Source organism: Pan troglodytes, chromosome 3, assembly GCF_028858775.2.
Source record: "Pan troglodytes isolate AG18354 chromosome 3, NHGRI_mPanTro3-v2.0_pri, whole genome shotgun sequence".
Taxonomy (NCBI): Eukaryota; Metazoa; Chordata; class Mammalia; order Primates; family Hominidae; genus Pan; species Pan troglodytes.
Genome location: NC_072401.2, coordinates 145,546,728 through 145,574,615, shown reverse-complemented (window position 1 = coordinate 145,574,615; position 27,888 = coordinate 145,546,728). Strand labels below are relative to the sequence as shown.

The 27,888-nt window shown below is 38.0% G+C and overlaps 1 protein-coding gene across 2 annotated transcripts; it reads left to right on the top strand.

Moving 5' to 3' along the window:
• On the top strand, positions 1 to 27,888 carry GYPB (glycophorin B (MNS blood group)). Of its 2 annotated transcripts, none has more exons than XM_054683868.2 (4): positions 1 to 200; positions 21,555 to 21,653; positions 25,207 to 25,301; positions 27,582 to 27,888. In XM_054683868.2, exons 1-4 carry the CDS (start codon positions 164 to 166, stop codon positions 27,600 to 27,602), a joined length of 252 nt encoding a protein of 83 aa, XP_054539843.1. In that variant the 5' UTR covers positions 1 to 163; the 3' UTR covers positions 27,603 to 27,888. The 2 variants fall into 2 exon arrangements, with proteins under 2 accessions (XP_054539843.1, XP_054539844.1); XM_054683869.2 differs by lacking the exon at positions 27,582 to 27,888 and adding an exon at positions 26,536 to 26,734 and having other exon boundaries at positions 6 to 200.

Sequence of the window (27,888 nt, the reverse complement as noted above, 5' to 3'; positions counted from 1 at the left end):
CTTGCTTCATTTAAAATGCCTCCCCTGCCTATCAGCTGATGATGGCCGCAGGAAGGTGGGCCTGGAAGATAACAGCTAGCAGGCTAAGGCCAGACACTGACACTTGCAGTTGTCTTTCGTAGTTTTTTTGCACTAACTTCAGGAACCAGCTCATGATCTCACGATGTATGGAAAAATAATCTTTGTATTACTATTGTCAGGTAAGTGATTTTATTTCATCTTGGTTCTGTTATTTTGGGTATGAGATCATAGAATAAAATATAAACTACCCTATTTTAGTTCTATCTTATTTAAATGAATAAAAGAGTAGTGTTTCCTCTTCCAGTCTGGTGGATGGATTTTACTGGAACTCAGCTACCAATGTGGGGGAAATGGCACAAGGGAGCCCAGTATTTATGGCCGAATCCAGTTTTCTAGTATGAGAAGCTTACTTCAATTCTAAGTCTAGCTACAATTAAAATAATTTTATCAAATGCTATGAGAAATACCTCTCTGTGAATAAATGTATTGCTTTGCTTGAGTTATAAGGAGATTCATTTCCAAACTAAAGAGTTATTAACGAAGGTGTTGGTAGCTATATGGCTTTTAGTTTTCAAAAGGTGTTATTTCCTATTTCTGCCAAATGGTGAGAAGCCAAAAGCATGAACACTGAAACCGTGGGGAGTTGTTCACTTCTCTGTGGGTCCATTACTAAAGTGTCACATAGGAAGAAACAAAAACAAAAACAACTCTTACTGGCTTAGGTGTCGTGTGAATTTTAGGAGAAATTTAAATCCATTAAAATAAATATCATAGGGTCATTATTATATTGTATTAATTCAATAATTTGAATTTAACTTAGTTTAAATTTAATTATTAATTTAGTGTCTTAAATTAACATGATTTTGGCCTCTTTCTGAGAATATTATAGTTAAACATCCTCTCAATTGCAGTGCTTATGTGTTAGCAATACTAGTCCCCAGCACGGGAAAAATGATGTCATCTTTCTTTGTAGTGTACAAAGTTCTATAAACAGCTATTTAATCAACTTTGGTATTTCCATCCCTAGATTTATATACAGCAGGTTAGGTTCCGTACATAGGCAGATTCTGAATAATAATAACCAACACTGATATAGCACTTACTTTGTGCCATGCACTGTTCTAAGCGATTTACATACACTTAATTTTTAAAATTGTAGTAAAATACACATAATATAAATTTACCATTTGAACCATTTTAAAGTGTACAATTGGTAGCATTTAATGCAGTCAAAATGATGCACACCCATCACCATTATCTAGTTCCAGAACATTTTCATCACTCCAAAAGGAAACCTCTTACCCATTACCAGCCACTTCCAATTCCTCCAGCCCCTGGAAACCACTAATCTGTTTTCTACCTCTACAGATTTACCCATTGTAGATATTTCATATAAATGGAATCATATAATAGATAGCCTTTTGTGGACGGTTTCTTTCACTTAAAATAATGTGTTTAAAGTTCATCCATATTGTAGTGTGTATCAGTATTTCATTCCTTTTATAATAAATATTATTCCATTGTGTTGGTATATCACATTTTGTTTATCCATCCATCATTTGATTAAAATTTGGGTTGGTATATCACATTTTGCTTATCCATCCATCATTTGATTAAAATTTGTGTTGTTTCCACCTTTTGGCTATTGTGAATAGTGCTGCTATAAATATTCCTGTACTAGTTTTGTTTGAACCCACTTTTAATACTCAAAGATGTATAGGGGTAGAATTGCTGGGTCATAGTCATTTTATGTTTAACTTACTAAGGAACTGCTAAACTCTTTTCCACAGGAGCTGCACCTTTTGACCTTTTCACCAGGGTGTATGAGGTGCCAATTTCTCCACAATCTTGCCAGAAATTGTACTTTCTCATTTTTTTAACTATAGCCATTTCAGAGGGTATGAAATGGTTTTTCACTGTGGTCTCTTGCATTTTCCTAATAACTCATGATGCTGAGAATCTTCTCATGTAGTTGTTGGTAACTGCATTTTGCATATCTTTGGAGAAATGTTGGTTCTAGTCCTTCACCCATTTTTAAATTTATTTTTCTCTTTGTGTTGCTAAGTTGTAAGAGTTCTTTCTATGTTCTGGATAAAGAGTCTTATCAGATATACTATTTGCAAATATTTTCCTTCATTCTGTAGATTTTTGTTTTTACTTTTGATAGTGTCCTTTGATGCACAAATGTTTTTCATTTTCAAGTCCAATTTATTTTTTTTTCTTTTGTTGCTTACGCTTTTGATATCATATCTAAAAATAATTGCCAAATTTAAAGTCATAAAAATCTCTCCCTATGTTTTCTTCTAAGAGTTTTGTAGTTCTTCTCTTATATTTAGCTCTTTGGTTTATTATCAGTTAATTTTTCTATATGCTGTATGTTAAGAGTCCACCTTTATTATTTTGCAGTTGTCCCAGCACCATTTGTTGAAGAGACTATCCTTTGCCCATTGAATGGTCTTGACACCCTTCTTGAAAGTTAATTGGCCATGGATATATGAGTTTATTTCTGGAGTCTCAATTCTATCCTAAGAATATGTCTGTTCTTGGGGCAAAATCACACAGATTTTATTGCTGTTACTTGGTTAGAAGTTTTGAATTCATGAAGTGTGATTGACCAAACCTTGTTCTTCTTCAAGATGGTTTTGGCTATTTAGATCCCTAATAATTTCATAGAAATTTTAGGATTAGGTTTTCCATTCTTGCAAAAAATATTATGTGCATTTTAACTTAATCTGTTCAATAACTCTATAAGAATAATCCATGTATAATGATGGAACAAAAATATAGAGATTAAGTAAATTTTGCAAGGTCTCAGGTAGTTGCTAGAGGAATCAGTTTGAGCCTAGGCAGTTCCACTGCAGAATCTGTGCACTTGGAGAATATGTTATGTTGCCTGTACCATACCTAGTGATGTTCCAGGATTGGCTCCGTTACTCTTACAACATTGTCACTCACTGTTCTGCTTGTGCTTTCACCAAGCTGAAGACTTTAATCAAGGTTGACGGTCGGTTTTCCTCACGTGGTGCAGCTAAGGAACTCTAACCGTGTGGCTGTCATGTTAGCCTTTTGCTCCTTTTTATATGGGCTATAGAAAATGTTTTTAAATTCTGGAGGCCTCCTTTTGATGTTATCACTTATTTCCCAGTCATCATTATATTTTTAAAAACCAAAATAGAAGGAAATAAATACAAAACATAAAACATGAATAGTACAGCTATTTGAGGCAACTGAGAATAGAGATCATGGCACTGAAATTGTATTTTGCTAGGAAAAAGACCACAAAAGTTCTCCCCTTGCTACCTCTCCTGAACTATTCTGCTAGATTCAGACCTCAAAAACATTTTATCAGGAAATACAGAAATGTTCTTTCAAAACGAGTGTATGGGAATGTGGGAATGCCTAATAAAATCTGTCCTCATTGATTCGTTAGCAAAAAATCATATAAATCCATAGCTTGTGATTGCAAGCAGATATATTTCAGATCTTTCTGTGTTTGTTTTTTGCTTTCTTGATCTATCACAATTGGAGAAAACTTAAAATTTCTCAATGGTATTTTATTTTTGCCAATTTCTTATTCTGCTTGATATTTCTCGTTGCTATATTATTGGGCTATAATGGTCCATAATTACTCAAGAATCATTGTGAAATATACTGCTTAAAGACACAAGTAAATCTTTTTCATTATTTGTAATGTCTTTGCTCTTAATTCCACTTTGCCTAAGATTAATACAGTTATTCCTGTTTAGTTTTATATGTATTTACTTATTTATTTTGAAGACAGAGTCTCGTTCTGTCGCCCAGGCTGGAGCGCAGTGGCACGATCTCGGCTCACTGCAACCTCTGCCTCCCGGGTTCAAACAATTCTCCTGCTTCAGCCTCCCAAGTAGCTGGGAATACAGGCGCACACCACCATGCCCAGCTAATTTTTTGTATTTTAGTAGAGACGGGGTTTCACCGTGTTGCCCAGGCTGGTCTCCAACTCCTGAGCTCAGGCAATCCACCTGCCTCGGCCTCCCAAAGTGTTGGGATTACAGGCATGAGCCATTGCACCAGTCCTAACCTATCTCTTTTGACTCAATCTGAAAGTTTCTGTCTTTTAATACAAAACCATAATCCATATGCATTCATTAATTCACAACTGACATTTAGTATCTTATTTCTGTTATCCTATTTCATATTTTATTATATGATTCCTTGTTTCTGCTCTTTTGATATATATACTATGTTTTATTTGCCCTTATCCTTTCATGTGTTTCTAAAGTATATAGCCTACTTGTAATTGTCCCATTAGCGAACTTTATGTTTTTGAAAGCATCCTCTCTCAGAATCCCCATTTTAGTGGTGGAGCACACATAGAAAGTCTAAGTGCTTTCTGGAGCTAGATAGGCTGGATAAAGGTGTGCATGAGCCACTGGTCAATGGCTTCTGCAGGCCGTGAGTGCATTTCAGGTATGTCATATGCTATTGATCTGGCAGCTAGGTATTCAGATAAGGTATAACCAGGTTCATCAGGCTCAAAACATAATCAAGTATTATTGAGACATAGTTAATGTGCACTACAACTCACAGCACACAGACTCATACACACACTTCTCTGAAATAAAATTCCACAAAATAATACCTTCCCTTATTCTGTGTGATGTACTTTGATATATTCTCTCCTATTTTATACAACTTAAATTTTTTTAGAGACAAGATTTTGCTCTGCGGCCTAAGCTGGACTGCAACGGCACAGTCATAGCTTACTTCAGTCTTGAACTGCTGGATTCAAGTGATTCTCCAGCTTCTGCCTCTCAAGTAGCTGAGACTTCAGGTGTGCTTAATCACACCTGACTAATTTTTTTGTTATCTAATTTGTAAATATGGGGTCTTGCTATGTTGCCCAGGGAGGTCTTCAGCTCCTGGCCTCAAGCAATCCTTCTGCCTTGGTCTCCCAAAGCACTGCGGTTACAGGCATGAGCCACCACATCTAGACTACAACTTAATTTTTTTTTAATTATTATTATACTGTAAGTTTTAGGGTACATGTGCACAATGTGCCGGTTAGTTAGATATGTATACATGTGCCATGCTAGTATGCTGCACCCATTAAATCGTCATTTAGCATTAGGTATATCTCCTAATGCTATCCCTCCCCTCTCCCCGCACACCAAAACAGTCCTCAGACTGTGATGTTCCCCTTCCTGTGTCCATGTGTTCTCATTGTTCAATTCCCATCTATGAGTGAGAACATGCGGTGTTTGGTTTTTTGTCCTTGCGATAGTTTACTGAGAATGATGATTTCCAATTTCATCCATGTCCCTACAAAGGACATGAACTCATCATTTTTTATGGCTGCATAGTATTCCATGGTGTATATGTGCCACATTTTCTTAATCCAGTCTATGACTGTTGGACATTTGGGTTGGTTCCAAGTCTTTGCTATGTTCCAAGTCTTTGCTATTGTGAATAGTGCTGCAATAAACATACATGTGCATGTGTCTTTATAGCAGCATGATTTATAGTCCTTTGGGTATATACCCAGTAATGGGATGGCTGGGTCAAATGGTATTTCTAGTTCTAGATCCCTGAGGAATCGCCACACTGACTTCCACAATGGTTGAACTAGTTTACAGTTCCACCAACAGTGGAAAAGTGTTCCTATTTCTCCACATCCTCTCCAGCACCTGTTGTTTCCTGACTTTTTAATGATTGCCATTCTAACTGGTGTGAGATGGTATCTCATTGTGGTTTTCATTTGCATTTCTCTGATGGCCAGTGATGATGAGCATTTTTTCATGTGTCTGTTGGCTGCATAAATGTCTTCTTTTGAGAAGCATCTGTTCACATCCTTTGCCCACTTTTTGATGGGGTTGTTTGTTTTTTCTTGTAAATTTGTTTGAGTTCATTGTAGATTCTGGAGATTAGCCATTTGTCAGATGAGTAGGTTGCAAAAATGTTCTCCCATTCTGTAGGTTGCCTGTTCACTCTGATGGTAGTTTCTTTCGCTGTGCAGAAGCTCGTTAGTTTAATTAGACCCCATTTGTCAATTTTGTCTTTTGTTGCCATTGCTTTTGGTGTTTTAGACATGAAGTCCTTGCCCATGCCTATGTCCTGAATGGTAATGCCTAGGTGTTCTTCTAGGGTTTTTATGGTTTTAGGTCTAACATTTAAGTCTTTAATCCATCTTGAATTAATTTTTGTATAAAGTGTAAGGAAGGGATCCAGTTTCAGCTTTCTACATATGGCTAGCCAGTTTTCCCAGCACCATTTATTAAATAGGGAATCCTTTCCCCATTGCTTGTTTTTCTCAGGTTTGTCAAAGATCAGATAGTTGTAGATATGCAGCGTTATTTATGAGGGCTCTGTTCTGTTCCATTGATCTATATCTCTGTTTTGGTACCAGAACCATGCTGTTTTGGTTACTGTACCCTTGTAGTATAGTTTGAAGTCAGGTAGCATGATGCCTCCTGCTTTGTTCTTATGGCTTAGGATTGACTTGGTGATGCAGGCTCTTTTTTGGTTCTATAGGAACTTTAAAGTAGTTTTTTACAATTCTGTGAAGAAAGTCATTGGTAAGCTTGATGGGGATGGCATTGAATCTATAAATTACCTTGGGCAGTATGGCCATTTTCACGATATTGATTCTTCCTACCCATGAGCATGGAATGTTCTTCCATTTCTTTGTATCCTCTTTTATTTCCTTGAGCAGTGGTTTGTAGTTCTCCTTGAAGAGGTCCTTCATGTCCCTTGTAAGTTGGATTCCTAGTATTTTATTGTCTTTGAAGCAATTGGGAATGGGAGTTAACTCATGATTTGGCTCTCTATTTGTCTGTTATTGGTGTATAAGAATGCTTGTGATTTTTGTACATTGATTTTGTATCCTGAGACTTTGCTGAAGTTGCTTATCAGCTTAAGGAGATTTTGGGTGGAGACAATGGGGTTTTCTAGATATACAATCATGTCATCTGCAAACAGGGACAATTTGACTTCCTCTTTTCCTAATTGAATGCCCTTTATTTCCTTCTCCTGCCTAATTGCCCTGGCCAGAACTTCCAACACTATGTTGAATAGGAGTGGTGAGAGAGGGCATCCCTGTCTTGTGCCAGTTTTCAAAGGGAATGCTTCCAGTTTTGGTCCATTCAGTATGATATTGGCTGTGGGTTTGTCATAGATAGCTCTTATTATTTTGAAATACGTCCCACAATACCTAATTTATTGAGAGTTTTTAGCATGAAGGGTTGTTGAATTTTGTCAAAGGCCTTTTCTGCATCTATTGAGATAATCATGTGGTTTTTGTCTTTGGTTCTGTTTATATGCTGGATTACGTTTATTGATTTGCATATAGTGAACCAGCCTTGCATCCCAGGGATGAAGCCCACTTGATCATGGTGGATAAGCTTTTTGATGTGCTGCTGGATTCGGTTTGCCAGTATTTTATTGAGGATTTTTGCATCAATGTTCATCAAGGATATTGGTCTAAAATTCTCTTTTTTGGTTGTGTCTCTTCCCAGCTGTGGTATCAGAATGATGCTGGCCTCATAAAATGAGTTAGGGAGGATTCCCTCTTTTTCTATTGATTGGAATAGTTTCAGAAGGAATTGTACCAGTTCCTCTGGAGTGGACCTCTAGCAAACTCCAACAGACCTGCAGCTGAGGGTCCTATCTGTTAGAAGGAAAACTAACAAACAGAAAGGGCATCCACACTAAAAACCCATCTGTACATCACCATCATCAAAGACCAAAAGTAGATAAGACCACAAAGATGGAGAAAAAACAGAGCAGAAAAACAGCAAACTTTAAAAAGCAGAGCGCCTCTCCTCCTCCAAAGGAACACAGTTCCTCACCAGCAACGGAACAAAGCTAGACGGATAATGACTTTGACAAGTTGAGAGAAGGCTTTAGACGATCAAACTACTCCGAGCTACAGGAGGAAATTCAAACCAAAGGCAAGGAAGTTGAAAACTTTGAAACAAATTTAGACGAATGTATAACTAGAGTAACCAATACAGAGAAGTACTTAAAGGAGCTGATGGAGCTGAAAGCCAAGGCTCGAGAACTACTTGAAGAATGCAGAAGCCTCAGGAGCTGATGCGATCAACTGGAAGAAAGGGTATCAGTGATGGAAGATGAAATGAATGAAATAAAGCGAGAAGGGAAGTTTAGAGAAAAAAGAATAAAAAGAAATGAACAAAGCCTCCAAGAAATATGGGACTATGTGAAAAGACCAAATCTACGTCTGATTGGTGTACCTGAAAGTGACGGGGAGAATGGAACCAAGTTGGAAAACACTCTGCAGGATATTATCCAGGAGAACTTCCCCAATCTAGCAAGGCAGGCCAACATTCAGATTCAGGAAATACACAGAATGCCACAAAGATACTCCTTGACAAGAGCAACTCCAAGACACATAATTGTCAGACTCACCAAAGTTGAAATGAAGGAAAAAATGTTAAGGGAAGCCAGAGAGAAAGGTCGGGTTACCCACAAAGGGAAGCCCATCAGACTAACAGCGGATCTCTCAGCAGAAACTCTACAAACCAGAAGAGAGTGGGGGCCAATATTCAACATTCTTAAAGAAAAGAATTTTCAACCCAGAATTTCATATCCAGCCAAACTAAACTTCATAAGTGAAGGAGAAATAAAATCCTTTACAGACAAGCAAATGCTGAGAGATGCTGTCACCACCAGGCCTGCCCTAAAAGAGCTCCTGAAGGAAGCACTAAACATGGAAAGGCACAACCGGTACCAGCCGCTGCAAAATCATGCCAAAATGTAAAGACCATCGAGATTAGGAAGAAACTACATCAACTAATGAGCAAAATAACCAGCGAACATCATAATGACAGGATCAAATTCACACATAACAATATTAACTTTAAATGTAAATGGACTAAATGCTCCAATTAAAAGACACAGACTGGCAAATTGGATAAAGAGTCAAGACCCATCAGTGTGCTGTATTCAGGAAACCCATCTCACATGCAGAGACACACATAGGCTTAAAATAAAAGGATGGAGGAAGATCTATGAAGCAAATGGAAAACAAAGAAAAGGCAGGGGTTGCAATCCTAGTCTCGGATAAAACAGACTTTAAACCAACAAAGATCAAAAGAGACAAAGAAGGCCATTACTTAATGGTAAAGGGATCAATTCAACAAGAAGAGCTAACTATCCTAAATATATATGCACCCAATACAGGAGCACCCACATTCATAAAGCAAGTCCTGAGTGACCTACAAAGAGACTTAGACTCCCACACAATAATAATGGGAGACTTTAACACCCCACTGTCAACATTAGACAGATCAACGAGACAGAAAGTTAACAAGGATACCCAGCAATTGAACTCAGCTCTGCACCATGCGGACCTAATAGACATCTATAGAACTCTCCACCCCACGTCAACAGAATATACTTTTTTTCCAGCACCACACCACACCTAGTCCAAAATTGACCACATAGTTGGAAGTAAAGCTCTCCTCAGCAAATGTAAAAGAACAGAAATTATAACAAACTGTCTCTCAGATCACAGTGCAATCAAACAAGAACTCAGGATTAAGAAACTCACTCAAAACTGCTCAACTACATGGAAACTGAACAACCTGCTCCTGAATGACTACTGGGTACATAACGAAATGAAGGCAGAAATAAAGATGTTCTTTGAAACCAACGAGAACAAAGACACAACATACCAGAATCTCTGGGACACATTCAAAGCAGTGTGTAGAGGGAAATTTATAGCACTAAATGCCCACAAGAGAAAGCAGGAAAGATCCAAAATTGACACCCTAACATCACAATTAAAAGAACTAGAAAAGCAAGAGCGAACACATTCAAAAGCTAGCAGAAGGCAAGAAATAACTAAAATCAGAGCAGAACTGAAGGAAATAGAGACACAAAAAACCCTTCAAAAAATTAATGAACCCAGGAGCTGGTTTTTTGAAAGGATCAACAAAATTGATAGACTGCTAGCAAGACTAATAAAGAAAAAGAGAAGAATCAAATAGACACAATAAAAAATGATAAAGGGGATATCACCACCGATCCCACAGAAATACAAACTACCATCAGACAAAATACTACAAACACCTCTACGCAAATAAACTAGAAAATCTACAAGAAATAGATAAATTCCTCGACACATACACTCTCCCAAGACTAAACCAGGAAGAAGTTGAATCTCTGAATAGACCAATAACAGGCTCTGAAATTGTGGCAGTAATCAATAGCTTGAGTCCAGGAGCAGATGGAGTCCGGACCAGATGGATTCACAGCCGAATTCTACCAGAGGTACAAGGAGGAACTTAATTTTTTAGTGCCAGTGACAACCCACTGGACTGATTTCATAGCCCATTAGTAGAGGAATGCACCATCTTGACTGCAGGTTGGAGTTTTCTCAGAGAATCTGTGTAGCACTGATGATTGGGTTTCACATCCAGAGAGTCTAGTTATGCTAATACAGTGGCCAAGCAAACTATAGCCTGTGAACGGCTGGCCTCCTAGTTTTGTATACCTTACAAGTTATGAATGATTTTTACATTTTTAAGTGCTTAAAAAAATCAAAATAGGCCAGCTGCAGTGGTTCAAGCCTGTAATCCCATCACTTTGGGAAGATGAGGCAGGCGGATCATGAGGTCAGGAGATCGACATCGTCCTGGCTAACACAGTGAAACCCCATCTCTACTAAAAATACAAAAAATTAGCCAGCCTTGGTGGTGGGCACCTATAGTCCCAGCTACTTGGGAGGCTGAGGCAGGAGAATGGAGTGAACCCGGGAGGCGGAGCTTGCAGTGAGCGGAGATCGTGCCACCGCACTCCAGCCTGGGCAACAGAGCAAGCTTCCATCTCAAAAAAACAAAAAAAAAAGAAAAAAATCAACATAATAATAATAATATGTGGATATTATATGAAATTCAAATTCTACTGCCCACAAATCATTATTGGAGCATAGTCATACTCATTTATTTATGCTTTGGTTTACATATTGTCTGTAGCTGCTTTTGCACAGTGACAGAGTTGAATATTTGTAATAGATGGTCCACAAAGCCTAAAGTAGTTATGGCCCACAAATCCTAAAGTAGTTACTCTCTCTCCCTTTACATAGGAAGTCTACTAATACTCGTGCTGAGGGATCTTAACAGACAATTTGAAAAACTTAAGTTTTAGACTAAAGATTTCCAATCTAAATTCCTGTGGAGCTTTCTGAAGCTGCCAGGTAGAGATGGGAACAGGTTGTGAGGCTGCAGGCCAAACACTCAGGCCGGCTTCCACCAAGCAGTTCAACTCTGTCTGTTTCACACACTGATGAGCTTATCCTTGGAAAGTGATTAAAGTAAAATTAAATGCGAATTGAGGGAGGAAGTGAGGGAGACTGTGGCTCTAAAACAAAACCCTAAGAAACACCAACATTTAAGATGGCAAATGATGTTATTTCTAAAGTTGTTCAGGCTAATATCGCATACTGTAGCTGTTCACTTTATAGATAAAGGTGACACTAGAACCATAGAAAATGTAAGAATGGACCTCGAAACTCAGGAAGATGAAGTTTACATGTATTAATCTATATTACCAACTGGAGCAGTTGTTCTCGCCGCTGGCCGCACATCAGAATCCAATGCCTGGATATCACAGATGATTCTACCATGCAGTCAAGGATGAGAACAAACTAGTTTCATTTCTGCAATTTTGTATTGTTCAACCAGTGAAAGGAAGTACCAGTGGTGTGAGAACTTTGGGATAAAGTTTTTCTTTTCAATTGAAATTATTTTCATCCAGCCCAACTTCCTTAAGCCCAAATTTAATGTGTGTGAATTTCAGCTACAGAAGTACCAATATCTTAGACTAAAGTGGACACAGGTAAAATATGTGAAATCCCCTTTTGTTCTGAGGATTCTTTAGTAGACAGGAGTGACCAGATTGGAATATGCTTTACTGGAAAAATTAAGATTCAACTTAACAAACTGTTAATAACCAGAACCATCTGCTCTTCCGTAATGTGGATTTGCCACTGCAGGTCACCCTACAATGCTATGTTAGAGGTACAACACTCCTACCCTCAGGCTATAAACAAGGTGAATTATTATCTTTATGTCTCTTCATTCAGCCCTGATTTGCTGAAGTGAAGGCTTGCTTGAGAGTTGGTTGCATTATAATTTGGTAAGAATTTAATCTCTCAATCTCTCATTAATCTCTCAATGATTCCCTCATTCTCTTTCTGCTACATAGATCACAGTAGACCTTGGCAGACAGTTCTGTAGTTACATAGGTCTGAATTCAAAATCCAGGTCTGCCACTTGGCAGCTGTGTGAACTTAAGCAAGTCAGGCAATGCTTCTGATGTTTTTTTTTCCTCCTCCACAAAGAATAATTAACATATAACAATAGGGTCTCAGCTAGTTGTTTTAAAAATGGTTAGAGAGATGTGTGGAATGAAGTAAGTGTGCAGTAAGTGTCAACTACAAATATTATTATCTTAGACATACAGATTTCCATGATTCATGAATGGTGAAGCATCTTAGAAGACATCCATTCTAGGCCAGGCACGGTGGTGCTCACCTATAGTCCCAGTTGCTCAGTAGAATGAGGCAGGAGAATTGCTTGAGCCTAGGAGTTCGAGGCTAGTATGGGCAATATGGTGAGACCCTATCTCAAGAAAAAAGCAAAACTTTTTTTAAAGTTTAAAAAGAGAGACATCTGTTCCACTACTCTCATCTTAGAGGCCAGAAAACTGAGGCTCAGATAATTTCAGAGACTTGCACAGATCCCCCAACCACTTGATGGCAAAGCCAGGAATAGAACTCTGCTCTCCTTTCCCACTGGGACAGTGGACAGAAATTCATCTTGATTTCCATCTGTCCAGGCTGAAGAATGTGCACTGGCTGGAATGACAGACTGACCGATTTTTTTCTCCACCTCTGCTGTCTCAGCAATGGTTTGGGACAGTGTGGATGACCAGAAGCTGGATAGTACGGAGCCAGGCTAAAAAGTTCAGGCTTCCTGAAGGGAAGCTGCAGTCCTCCTAGGCCACAACACCTTCGAGATAGAATACATAAAGCACCCTTCTCTACCAAGTTAGGAAAGGAAGAAGTGTGACCAATTAGCTGTATGGGGACTGCCAAAGCACGCCAGTCTGAAGATGAGCAGAAACTGGCTCATTCCATTTGGCACCTAGCACACTAACTGCACCAGTTAATAGGCCACGCTTTTCTCCAGAGCCATTGGCTGAAGAGTTCAAATAAAAAGTATTGAGAATAGGCTATCCAAAACAGTAGGCTCAGATGCTGTCACACAAAGCACTTTATCCTTAAGTTCAATTTTTCTAAATTGTAGTTGGCTGCTTTGGCTTAATAAAAACCTTCCAAAAAAGAAAAATGAATGGCCACGGACAGTATGGGTATCTAACTATATTATCACAACTTGACCAAGATTGAACTTGCCAATTCTTTGGTTCAAGAGTCAAACAAAATCGTTCCCTTAAAATATTGCTTCATGGGAACAGTCTTCTTCAAACATCTTTTAGCACAGACAAGATTCCCATTTATACGTTAATTCTGTCCAAGACAATGAGATCGAGCAGAAAAGGCATTGAGTTGGAAGTCAATTGATATGGGTTTCTGTCCCAGTTTTACCACAAATTAGCTGAGCATAACTTCCACAGATGCATTTATCAAGTAGTTTTCGTGGTCATTGCAATGACAAAAAACTGTAGCATTTAGAAAATTTAGTTTTCAGACTTGGAAACTATTTAAGGCATTTCATATGAAGGGTGTGTCCTTGTAAGAGTTTGCTTATGCAAGATAAGGCTTCTTTCAGCTGCAAGTCAGGAGCGAACCAAAACTCAAAGCAGCAGCTGCATGAGCTGACTTTATCACATCTTGACAAGAGCTCAGCCACTGGAAGTTTTGGCATACAGCAAAACTGAAGGGTACTTATACAATATCACATTTTATTTTTATTGTTTCTAATAGCATTCCAGGTTAGAAATGTCAATTATTTGGGAAAGCTGAGTGGTCTGGTAGATAAAGCATATAGCAGAGAGCTAGGAGGCTGGCTATTTCCAGTTGTTATCCTAACATGTCTTGGGCCCCCAAGTCACCCTACCTCCTTGGTACAATAGGAACAGTGGCAGAAGTCCATGCTCTCTCCCCCAACACATGGGGATAAGAGACAAGAGCAGTGAAATGTTCTGGAACATATCCGATGTTATGCAAGTATAAGCTGTGAGATGAGCCAAACACAAATTTTGAATATTTCATTTTCTAGAAAGTATACCAATTCATTCCACCCTTCTCAAACTTAAATTATACAATTCAATTCAGGTCACACAGATTTACTTTGTACTAAGTACCATAGCAAATGCCATTTCAGTGCCTGAAAACTGAAAAACATAAATTTAAACTAGGAGTTTGAGGCCTCACTAATATGACAAAACATACCTTTATATTTTATTTTGCACTAATTTGCCACTTAAACATTAAACTCTTATCAATCTGAGAGATTTGCCAACACTTGCCTGCTAGGTGCCCTAAGCCTCCACATCAATGCATGTTATACTCCCCTTTCTCCATATGTTAGCCCATGCTATTTCTTTATCCCTCCTCCTCCGCATCTTCACCTAAAACTCTGCCCATCCTTCAGGGTTCATCCAGTGATTCACTTGCAAGTAGGCATGGGGTAAGGTCTTGAGAGTATGTTTCTCAGAGGCCCATGCAGCTAAGAAAATGTGCAGTGTTGGCACAAGGTCTGTCTATTCCTGGGTAGCCAGATGCTGGACACATCTTTCATAACACCCCAAGGTAAATATACTTCACTTGGAGAGAGAGGGGAAATTTTTCAGGTATAGACTGGATGTGTTCCTGCCAGAAGATGTGAAGGGGTTAAGAAACTGACTCTCATCTCAGCATTGCTAGAGCAAAACATAATTTCTCATAGTGGCTATAGTATAAGGACACTGAGGGGTAAGACATATAATCTAAGTAATACAATAAATTAGTGTGGAAACAAATCATCAAAATGAAGACTACATGGTTTTTACTAAAATTCTAGCTTTTAGGATGTCCAGGGAGCTCAGGAATTTAGTTGTCCTTTTTTGTATGTACAATATGCCCCAGTGCTTGCTGACTAATATACTAAAACATTAGAGAAATCTTGCTGACAAGATCTCAACCAGGCAGCGAGATCTGGAAGGTGAGACTAATATTGGGGGTCAGCAGAATTAAGTCTCAGTTCTGCTGCTTACCAGATATGCTAATCTGAGCTAGTCATTTAATTTTTATGAGACAAAATGTCTACCTGTAAAGTCGGCAATTTGGATTAGATGTGCTGCAAGTGGTTTTCTAGCTTAAATGTACCTTCTGAATTCAACAGGGCAATACTTAAACTGACCTTTAATCTACGAATGACACAAGTAGATTTTTGAAAGCTAATTTAGCTACAGAAAGCTGAGAGCTCCAAAGGCAAAGAGATAAAAATAACAGGAGAGCCTTCCCTTAATCCAGTCCCTAAGCAGTTTTGGCAAACTAAAGTTTGTTGTTCAATGGTTACGAGTTTGCTTCAATGCTTTCTACCCAGTTTACTGAACTAAATAGTATATAGCTATAGTAAAAAGTCCTATTCAAAAACCATCTTCTCACAGATATTTTGCAGCTTTGCAGAATTGAATATGTCCACAGATGTCTGTTAGCTGGTTAGGGTCTTAGGAATCTAGGAGAGCCAAGTAGCTGTGTGAGCTGTTGCTATCAAATGTAGTTTTGAACATTCTTGGTGATTTTAAGGGATCATATTGTAGAAATTTGGTTTCCTTACCTTGAATTTTGAATGAAGCTTTAGCATTTAAGGATGTTTCTTTGGTTTCTCCTTCCAGGTAAACCAGATGCTGGTTTATTTAATTTGAAGCTATTGATGAAATTCTTTAAATTGGCCCCATGTGATTCTATTCTGGAAAAACTAACAAATTATTTAAAACTTAATTAATACTAGAAAATATGAAAACTCATTTTTATGAGAACTATTGTTCCTTCAAGATGACACTGTTTTGTAAACTATAGACTTCCAATAACAAGCCTCTGTGCCTTCTTCTTACCACTAAGCAAGCATGGGTATTAATTCCTACTGAAAGGCTTATGCTATCTTTTTTCCAGAAATGGAAGAAAAATGAACTATGAAAACGGTCATTTTATAGGTCAGCTACCATTATGAGATTGTTGAGGAAATGATATAAGAAACAATTTTTATCAAATTATCTTTAGGGCATTTATATGTTTATTTTCTTACTGTGTTGATTTAGGTGACTATAAGAAGTTGTATCAGAGCAACTGATTCTGGTGAATTAAAGCAAGTATTTCTAAGAACACAAGTGGCAACTTTCAGTCTCAAATCAATTTGGCCACCAACCAGTTTTTGTAAGGGTACAAAAAGGACATAACATGCCCAGATGGGATTTGGATAAAGTGTATACAATTTTACATCGAGGAAATTGTGTCAATGTGTTACCTTCAATGTTAGAAATTCCCAAGTTCTGACAATAGTTCAGAGGCTTGTTAAAAGCCAGAGTGGAGGCATGTAGATCCAGCTGGAAAGAGAGGCATTATGGTCTAAGTTAGGACAAATTTTAAAGCCAGTGTTAGGGTCTGAGTCCAGCTTTGTAGACTTGAGTATGGTGTTTGATCTCTGGGGTTTCAGCATTCTCTTCAGAACAAAATTTCCACCAAGTGCTCTTTTACTGTGAGGAGTAGCTGTTGAAGAACAAAGAAGTCTACCTATTTGCTAGAGTGTTACAATTGTTTTGATAAAGCTCAAAACTTATCTAAATAAGCTCTCTCTCCCTAAGCATCTTTTCATTTTCTTAAGTTACATATACTTTGCTTATAAATTTAAAATACTTTTCACCTCCTCTGACTTCATTTAAAATTAAAATAATTAAAGTGCCAATTTTAAGAGATGTTAGCTCCCATTGTTGGTTCTTTGCCATATTCTTTTGACAACCTGCTGTAATTTTCTGCCCCCTCTAAAGCCTCAGGCTATAGGCCTTCTCCACCAAAGGAATGTTAAGAAGTGATAAGGACCTTCTGTGAGCAGAAGTGGCTTGTTTGCAAAGGGACTGCTTATCTTGGCCACTCTTGAACACAAGATGGGACCCTCTACTGCAAAGCTCTGGCATGTTTTTTTCCCCTAAGTTATCCTCCATACTACTGACAGTGATTTTCCCTAAATTAAAAACTGCTTCAAACCGTTCATTGTCTTTCCACTGCCTTAAAGATAAAGTCCAAATTCAAGAACATGGCCCACAACATTTCCTGCCTCACCACCTCTTCAGCCTCTCAGTTGCTGTTCACCCATTTCTCTATTCCTCTCCTCACACCTTGTGCTGCAGCCACATAGATAACCTGCAGTTTTTCTAACGTGCAATGATGTCTCAAATTCCAAGGCATTGCTGGTACCACACAGCCTGCCTGGTAAAATCCTAGACTTCTTTCAAGATAAATTCAAAAACACCTCCATGAGGTCTTTCTACCTCTCTAAGTAGCATTGAAAACTGTCTCCTTTGTGTTGCCACTTCCACCACCATCCTAAAATACTTATTATACTTAGATTAATAATCGTCGCTCTTACTGTACTGGAATTACCCTGAAAGGAAAGGCCATGAATTATTTATCATTATATTCCTAGTACATGGCCCACAGCCTATACCGCCCACCGCAAAAAAAACCTTTTGTAAATAATTGAACAAATTAAGAAACACCCAAGGCCCCCAGTAAACATCAAGGCCTAAGGAATGCATATCTGGATTCTAAATAATCATAAGGTTTTACAACACCATGTTAAGCACCAGGGACTTCAGAGAGCTTTTAGTCTAAATCTTATTAGAGAGGCCAGCAAAGACCTCCCAAAGGAAGTGGCATTGAACTGAGGCTTGAAAAGCCAGTAGTTAGGCAAAGATAGGGAGGGAAATATTTCAGACAAAGGGAGGAGATGGCAGAAGATTTAGGACACGGAAAAGGGTATGGTGCAGTCATAGAGGGAACAGATGTGCAGAATGGCTGGAGACCCAAAAGGGAAGGGAAGGGTGAAGCAATGAAGATGCGAGGCAAGCAGGACTGGACCATTCAGAGTCTTGCAGGTGTTCACAAAGAAAATTGCAGCACCCTCCCATAGACTGAAAACACCTCTCTACCGGAACCCCTGGAATTCTGACTCAGGTAGTCCCTAACATCCTGCTGAACTGTTAGGAAACTTGGAGGAATATGTATATTTGTACTCATAGTCAAAACTACTAGATGGCATTTACAGACTACGTTTTGTGTATTTTTATTTTTTACTTTTTGTTTTTTTTTCTTATGTTAGCAAAAGTATGCTTGCTATTGAAATGTTGAAAATATTTCATTGGTCTTAAAATGATGCTTATTTTTCCAGATGTTTGCATTCATTCTGCATGTGCTCTTTTGTCATTTGGTTTAATTTATTAAACAATTTTATTAATTAAATTAAATTTATTAATTATAAATTATAATTAATTACATGTTATTATTAATTATAAATTAATGTATAATTAATTATATGTTATTATTAATTATAAATTAAATTTATTATTTAAATTATTATGTTCACATTCAGATACAATCTGAAAACCCATTTCTTCTCACACTGCTATATAGAAATAACTGAGACTGGGTAATTTATAAAGAAAAGAGGTTTAATTGCCTCATGGTTCTGCAGGCTATTCAAGACACATAGTGCTTCTGCTTCTGGGGAGGCCTCAGGAAACAATCATGGCAAAAGACGAAGGGAAAGTAGGCATGTCTTACATGGTTGGAACAAGAGCAAGAGAGAGAGTGGGGAGAGAGAGCCTTGGAGCAGGAGCAAGAGAGAGTGGGGAGGTGCCACACACTTTTAAACAACCAGATCTTATGAGAAATTACTATGTCCACGACAGCATCAAGGGGGATGATGTTAAGCAATGAGAAACCAGCCCCATGATTCAATTACCTCCCACCAGGCCCCACCTCCAACATTGGGGATTACATTTCCACATGAGATTTGGATGATGACACAGATCCAAACCATACCACTCACCTAATTCTTTCTCCATAAGAATTTGTCCAAGCATTTATAACAATTAACATTTCATTTAACATCTTTTATGAATAAAGCACTATTCTCATGCTGAGAAGATTCAAAATAATGGGATATAGAAGTCTTAGGAACAAGTTTTATGTTTCAGAAGAGCCCATTTTGTATCCACAGGGATAAGAAATGTGCACCCTAAATGTAAGTGGATTACACTGAACTGAAAGGTGTAAAGAAGGAGTGGAGGATTAAAAGGAGAAGCATGGAGAGGATGAAAGTTAGAAATGGAAGTGACGAGCACACCTGAGTGAAGGATGAGAGCTCCAGCTGCCTTTTCCATTTGTATTCCCATGTAGCTGAGCCAAAGGCTGATCTCAAGTTTATTGTTACATGCCCATTTAAGGCTTCTGGCCATTAACACTTTTGATTTTTTTTGGCTTGTTATTTTACTAGCTATTTTCACAACACTTTCATAGCTAAACTTATTTTACTCAGATTGTATGCCTTTTCAAAAATACAATACATGGTCCATATTCCATTATCTACAAACAAGCCAAAGCTCATATCTAACATTTATTAAGAGAGATGGATTATTTTTGTTCATTAGTTATCTTTGTAAATAATTTTTACATACTTTAATTGACTCATAAAGATGTTTCTTTCTGTAATTTTAATCTTAATATTTGTTGAACTTCAAAATCCCTATCACCAGGTTATTGTTTAAAAGCATTGGTTTTTATATTATCTTAAAAGCCATTATACCTGAGTGCTGAACAACTTAGAAACATTCAGTAATTGTTTTGCATGCTATTTAGTGAATTCATATGGCAATCGTTTATACACACATGATGGAATCAGGTGGCAGGCCAAGTTAAAGAGCAAGGCCAGAAAAGAACTTAAAAGAGAAGAGAAAACATAGACAGTTTAGGAACAATAGATCATGTCTTCCCCATGATTTGGAGGTAAACTGATTACCTATCAGCTGATAAACAGAGAAAGGTTTTAGAACTCTTCACTTGGGTAGACTAATGAGAGGTGTCAGAGAAGATGTTTTCTGTTGTTTGTGTGCTCTCCAGGAAACTTTGAGCATTCAGCTGAGGGGCCAAGTTGGCTGCCTCTGAGAAGAAGCCCTTCCACCTCCACTCCATTGCACTTGGGTGCCATTCCCCTCATTTGAATGTCTCAAAGAGATGAGCAAAGGTACATGTACAGAGTTCAGGGTACTGACGTTTATCATAATGATTTATAACTCTCAGAAGAGTGAAAAACACATGAATGCACAGAATAGGAGACTGAAATATAAACCACAGAACATTCATACAGTGGAATACTCTGCAGTCATAAAAATCTTCTCATAGAAGAATATTTGACAGCATAGGGATATCTGTGGCATATTAAGTAGAAAGTCAGACTTGTAAACATTATATATATATTCACATATATTTAAACACCATGATCCCATATTTACATATAACAACTAAAAGTTCAGATGGCTATATATCAAAATGTGTCAAATGTTCAACATTGCGTCCGCTGACTATAGATGAATTTTATATTATTCTTTGTGCTTTCTTGGAGTTCCCAAATTTTCTTTATTGAATCTATATTACTTTTGCAATTTAAAGAATTTAATTTATAAAATTTTATAAAATAACTTATAAATTTGAAATGTATTGCATTTAAGAATAAAAAGTGTTTAATTACAGAAATAATTCACAATTTATTTAATGAGATTTTAAAAGGATATATGTGAGTCTACATTCTGATTTCATGTTTGCGTGCGTGGTTTTTTGTTTTTTTCAGACGGAGTCTCGTTCTGTCACCCAGGCTGGAGTGTGCAGTGGTGTGATCTCAGCTCACTGCAAGCTCTGCCTCCTGGGTTCATGCAATGTAATAGCGTTTTATTTTTGTTTCCATTTTTATTGAAGAAGTAAGATTGTCCCTAGCAGATGGAGACACTGAGATATGGGACAGAAGTTTTGTTCTATATAATTATTATGCGCTTCCACCTTTCTTAGCATAGACAGTTTCCAAAATGCAACTTCAAGTTACCCCTTTATAAGCATAATAACAATAATACCCAACATATATGTAATGCTCTTTATGTGTCAAGTACTATACTAACACATACACATCACATACACAAACATACCACATACACACACATATTTAAACTAATTTCGTTCTCACAATGACATTTTGAGGCAAGTATTATTATTGTACAGATGAGAAAACCAAGGCACACTTTATCTGTAAACCTCTGCCATGCAGAAATTCTGGAGGGGCTTCTGGCCCCTTAATTTTAAAATAAGGCCAATAATACAATACTTACCACACAGCAATTCTCTAAACATTATGTAAGATATATACCAAAGCGCTTAGCTCAGGGACTGGAGGGATGTGAGGGAATTTGTCTTTTGCGATATGCTTTATGGTCCGCTCAGTCACCTCGCTCTTAATCCCTTTCTCAACTTCTATTTTATACAGAAATTGTGAGCATATCAGCATCAAGTACCACTGGTGTGGCAATGCACACTTCAACCTCTTCTTCAGTCACAAAGAGTTACATCTCATCACAGATAAATGGTTTGTTTTCATTTTTATTTTTAAATTGTGGCTCCGAAATCGTTTTTGTGATGCAACCCTATTTTAGGGGACCTGTCACTGCAGAGAAACTGACAAACACTGAGAAATGCGAGCTAAGTAGACACAGCCTAATAAGTAGACACAATTCCTACTACAGAGGAATTCTTGCCTCTGAAATATCTCACAGAAATAATACTGTGAGTTAAAGAAATTAAAACAATGTGGCAAAGCACAGAAATGATGCACGTGACCATGAAATAGTGGGCCAGATAAAGGGGACCTAATAGTGCGGCGGTGCGGAGGGTCTGTGGGCAAACTGAGTTCAGCTCAGACCCGGGCTCAGCTCTATCCCAGCTGCTGACCCAGGGTGAGTTGCCCTGCAGGGTTTCTATCCCATTAATTTTAAAATGGGGCCAATAACACAGTACTTATCTCACAGCATTTCTCTAAAGGCTAAATAAGAAGATGTATCTAAAAGTTATTAGCTCAGAGCCTCACACATTCTCAGTGACTGATAAACAATAAGCAAAGCTGGGTGCTGAAATAAGAGGAATCTGGTGGCAGTCTCTCTTGTTCGTTTTCAGGGGAGAAGAAGAAATTCTGGAGCTGCTGCTGGGAGGGATGTGGGAGATTTGTCTTTCATGATACGCTTTATGTCCACGCAGTCACCTCATTCTTTTTCCCTTTCTCAACTTCTCTTATATGCAGATAAGCACAAAAGGGACACATATCCAGCTCATAGTGTTAATGAAGTTTCAGAAAATTCTGTTACAACTGTTTACCCTCCAGAAGAGGAAAATGATATGTTCTTAGTTTTAAATAGTTGCTCTGGAGTCATTGTTGTGATTGAAGTCTATTTACACGAGCTGTAACTCATGACAGTTCTCAAACTTTCGTGACAGAAAACCCAACTCTTTTACTCCAGAGCCCATATACCACCCACAACTATTAACTGTGACCAAGAAAGAGAAGGCAAGCCCCAATTAACCTTTGTACGTAAAGCCTAAAGAATGAAAAAATATACCTGAATCCTCAATCGTCAAACACCATAGTATATACTAAGTAATTTGTAATAATTAAACTCTAGAAAATTGTGTGGCTTTGGTAGTAAGAGAGCTTCATGACATAAAATGGCAAGTGGAGACAGAGTCAAAAGTAAGATGTGGACTGAGAGGGAAGGTTAGCACAGGTGGAACAGTAAGGCAACCATACTATCAGTTGCTACTGACATAGAATCCAGAGAGACTATTGGCAAAAGCTCAAATGAGACACAGTAACAGTTTAGATTCAGACAGTGGCTGTGGCATAAATCAGAAAATTGATGGCCGCATGACCCCTCTTTGCATGGGACTGGCATCTGTGTGGAGTAATGGCTCCATATGCCTCCTTTCTTCTTATTATTTTTACATTTTTAAAAAATGCATTGCTTCTTGTGGAAGTCAATAAGTGATTCTTCCAATACTTTCTCATTCCTTTCCCCTCAGTTATGAGACAATTTGCTTATTTCTCATCCATGAATACTTGTTGGGTCATTAAAAGTAGATACTGAAATTACTAATGGTACGACTGACACATTACCTCATAAATGTTACTAGTTAGATGTTGAAAGTTGACCAACAATTCTCAAAATATGATTAAGAAAAGGAAAACCACAGAACAGTTTGATTCCAAAATGATTTTTTTCTTTGCACATGTCTTACTTATTTGGACTTACATTGAAATTTTGCTTTATAGGAGAAAGGGGACAAACTGTCCATCCTTTCTCTGGACCAGGTATGTTAATATTTGACAAAGAATAAAAGTCATTCCATTTTAAACTATCCATTGCTTGTTTCAAATGCCTAAGAAAATGTGTCAATCTTAAAACAGAAGAGCATATGTTCTTAACGTTGTTCACACAAAATTGTAAAGGCAAAGAAAATATTCTCTTTTTAAAATTAAAATAGGCATTTCTTATTTTAAAAAACATTTTGGGGGCCAGGGGCAGTGGCTCATGCCTATAATCCCAGAATTTTGGGAGGCCGACTCTGGCTAATCGCTTGAGCCCAGGAATTTGAGAACAGCCTGGGCAATATGGCAAAATCTATCTCTACAAAAAATACAAAAATTAGCTGGGATGGGGCACGCACCTGTAGTCTCAGCTACTTGGGAGGCTGGCTGAGGTGGGAGGATCGGATCGATTGCCTGAGCCTGGGAGTTTGAGGCTGCAGTGAGCTATGACTGTGCCACTGTACTCGAGCCTTGGTAACACCCTGTCTCAAAAACAAACACATAAGTAAATAAAAATAAATAAAAACATTTTGGAAATAGAAATACATAATTTGGTAATTGTTTTTCTCTTAAGTTAGATGTTTTACCTTTCTAACCAACCTTGAGTACTTGAAAGAAGCCTCATAAGAGCTTATAAAACAAGTGAAGTTCCCTCTTCCCTCATGTAGAAAGCAAGGCATTTAAAATCATCTAATTAACTGGTACTGTATTTCAAGGGTAAATCTCAGCCTTGATTCATTTTTGGCCCAATGCAACCACTTAGGGACCATCTTGACAACCTCTGCTGAAGGGACATCCCTTCCCCTCACTTGAGTATCACTGTGTGTGCTCATTTGCTATTCTGCATTCTAACCCTCCCTTCACACGTGGCCGTGTCCATGGCTCACAGGGTAAAAAGCACACCATAGAACTTTATCACTATCGCATACATTCAAGCTAAGTGGTCAAGAAGGCTGGGCAACACCAGCAAGAGGAAATGCTACTTTTACTTTTTATCAATAATAGGACTTTTAAATATTAATTAGGCAAATAAATGAGCCATTTTACCTTTATGTCTAGCCTTCCATTCTATTTACTTCATCTGGAAGCACTACAAATATGCTATAAATATGGAAATATCTCTTACTTGATTTCAATTGTTTCATTCCCAACATATAAATGACTTAACAAGCATTTTTAGTGACTATATTGGAGACTATGCATAAGAATACTGTGGAAGGAATAAAGCTTAGAATATAGATGACCTGCATTATAGTTATAATTCTACTTTTAACTAGTTGTCTGACCAAGGCTAAGTTAACCTTATTCAGCTTCTTTTCTTCATTTGTAAACTGTTTATACCAGTTTCTTTCCAAAATTATGATTCTATGATCTGTTCAATGCTCTTTTATATGTTAAGATACATTGTTTTCTCTCATAACTTCCAAACTATGGGAGAATTTGTGGTTTTTTCCCCATATCTGAGGAGAACGTCCACTGAGTTCTTATCTACAGTTACACTAGTGAAGAACGCTGGGTCTGGAATCAGAAGCCTCAGGTCTTAGTTCTGTCATCAACTATTTGTGCGACCTTGGACAAAAGACATGATCACCCACAGTCCCAGTTTCCCACAAGGTTACTGTAAAGCACACAGTTTAAAAAAAGACAAAATACACATAATAGTACGTTAATTGTACTTTGTATTAAAAGGCAAGGTGATGTTACCCTGATGTTATCTGTCTTATTTTTCAATTGCTATCTGGTCATTTATTTCAGACTTTCATTATTTTGCTGCTCTCTTTAGCTCTTGTAGAGAAAATACTCATTATTTTGTGTCCGATGGCTGGTGTTATTGGAATGATCCTCTTAATTTATTACAGTATTCGCCGACTGATAAAGGTGAGAATTCAGTTTTTAATTTTGCTCTATATACCAGTGTGAACAGCTCTAGGAGGGTTTATTCCTCTGAGTTCAGTTAAACTCAAAAGAGAAACAGAACTGCATAAAATTACATCTTTTTCAACTAGACACATAGAAGTCACTGTGTTTCTCTAGCAGAATTTTTTTTTTTGCATTTGCCCAATTAAAGGGAACCTCTAAATATAAATCTGTCCCCCATTTTCCCAATGGAAGATCTCCCTAAGTTTTTGTCTAACTTGCTTTCACATATTTTGATGGATATTGAGGAAATATTAAGATTCTACTTATAGTATTTACCCTATTAGTGTATAAAATATTTAAAATAATATATTTACATATGTTTAAAACTTTGGGGGAGGCCAAGGCAGGAGGATTGCTTGAGCTCAGGAGTTTGAGACCAGCCTGAGCAAAAAGGTGAAACCTAGTCTATACAAAAAATATGAAAATTAGAAAGGCGTGGTGGTGCACATGTGTAGTATCAGCTATTCAGGGGGCTGAAGTGGGAAGATTGCTTGAGCCTGGGAAATCAAGGCTGCAGTGAGCTGTGATCATGCTACTGCACTCCAGCCTGGGCAACAGAGTGAGACCCTGTCTCAATAAATATATAAATAAATAAATAAAAATAAAACTTTTGCCTTTCTTAATTCTCACATGTTCTGAAACAGATTTTTCAAATTTCCACCCATGAATTCTTAACATCAGTGATTTTTTTTGAATCATTAATGCTTCTTTTAATTTTTTTTTTTTTTTTTTTTTTTTTTGAGACAGAGTTGCCCTCTGTCACCCAGGCTTGAGTGCAAAGTGGCACAATCTCTGCTCACTGCAGCCTCTGCCTCCCTGGTTCCAGTGATTCTCGTGCTTCAGCCTCCACAGTAGTTGGGACTACAGGTGCGGGCCACCATGCCTGACTAATTTTTGTATTTTTTTAATAGCAGAGATGGGGTTTCGCTGTGTTGGCCAGGCTGGTTTCAAACTCCTGACCTCAGGTGATCCACCTGCCTTGGCCTCCAAAGTGCTGGGATTACAGGTGTGAGCCACTGTTCCCGGCCCCAATCAGGGTTTTTATAAAGCCAAAAGAACTTGGCAACACCCCTAGGTACCCTTGGCTACAGCCTATGAAGGATTGGCCTGTGACCAATCAGAGGCTGAAGTGGAGGCTTAGCTCATGGTCAAGCAGAGGCTGAAGTGGAAACTTCTTGTCTTTTTATCACAGGCATGAGGATGTGGCCTGCATGCTGCCTGATCTTGCCTAGAACCGGCTGCACCTGCTGTTTTCTTGTTTATGCAAACTGGCTGCACCTGCTATTCCTTTGCGTATGCCCCAACTCTTGGCTATCCTAATTGCCTGTTCTCCTGCCTCACTATTACTGTATTCTCTACTCCTAAATAAAAATAAAACAAAATACAAACTATTTGCATGTATTATAGTCATGATTTGTTATTTCAAGCTATGTTTAAAATGTAAAGCCCATTACAGTAGGATAGATGAGAAGAAAGAAGGGTCTGAACAAAGCCAAAGGAGAGAACATGCAGAAGGGGAATGAAGACTTCAGCCTGGACTCTCATTAGGTGGTTGTCCAGGATAACATGAAGTCTCATGTGAAACATATTGGAAAAGAACAAGATTCAGTCAAGTACCCAAGGTGCCTGACTGCTGAAACGGCACTGTAATTTAAAAAGCAAAGACAAGTTTATCATACTGTGAGATCCTTGAGGGCAAGGACCAAATTCTATTCAAATCTTTGTCAAAAACCAGATTTTTGATAGGCTTACTTTAGTATCCATTGATCTTAATTATAGTTCACCTGCCAGGAGTTAAGGTCCCTCCTCAACAGTAAAGAGAATGACAGGCACAGGGGTAGGAGCACATAGAGAAGGGCCTGACTTTCAAATGAACTCTGGAGAGCACTTATCACCTCCAGGACACAGCAGATCTTACTGAGATGGCTGGGTCAGAAATCTCTGAGGGACTCCAGGATGCTCACGCCTCAGAAAGGACAGGTTAAACCAAAGGACCTGGGGTCCCAATGTGCAGCACGTTTCCTCTTCGAGTACACACCACATACATTCTGACTGCCTTATCCTTGGAGTCAGAAGGAGGAGTGTCTGAGGTCTCTTTTCTCCCATCCTAAAAACAGGACGTAGAGCAGGCCATGGCCATATGCTGTATGCCTCCCCTAAGTGAGCAGTAAGAGATTGTCACAAATCTGCTATGTTCAACATCTGCATTTGAATAAATGAATGTTATTACCTCTCCAGGTGACTGCTTTGAATGTATAAATTCTAAAGTACTTCAGAAACCTCAGACATTACAGTCACACCATGATAAAATCTGGTAGGTCTGATGACAAGGAATGGTGTTTGTTGCATACTTAAAAGATTGCAGACAGTTCTACATTAAAGGTTCTTTCTGTGGGTGAGGGGGCTGTGGAATGGGGGAGATGCCAGGATATGTATAGAGCTTAATTTCACTTGGTGGGATTATAGCTAATTTTTGTCTTTTTCTTTATACTTTTTTTCTAGTTTGTTAATTTTCTGTAACAAAACTATATTACATTTTTGAAGA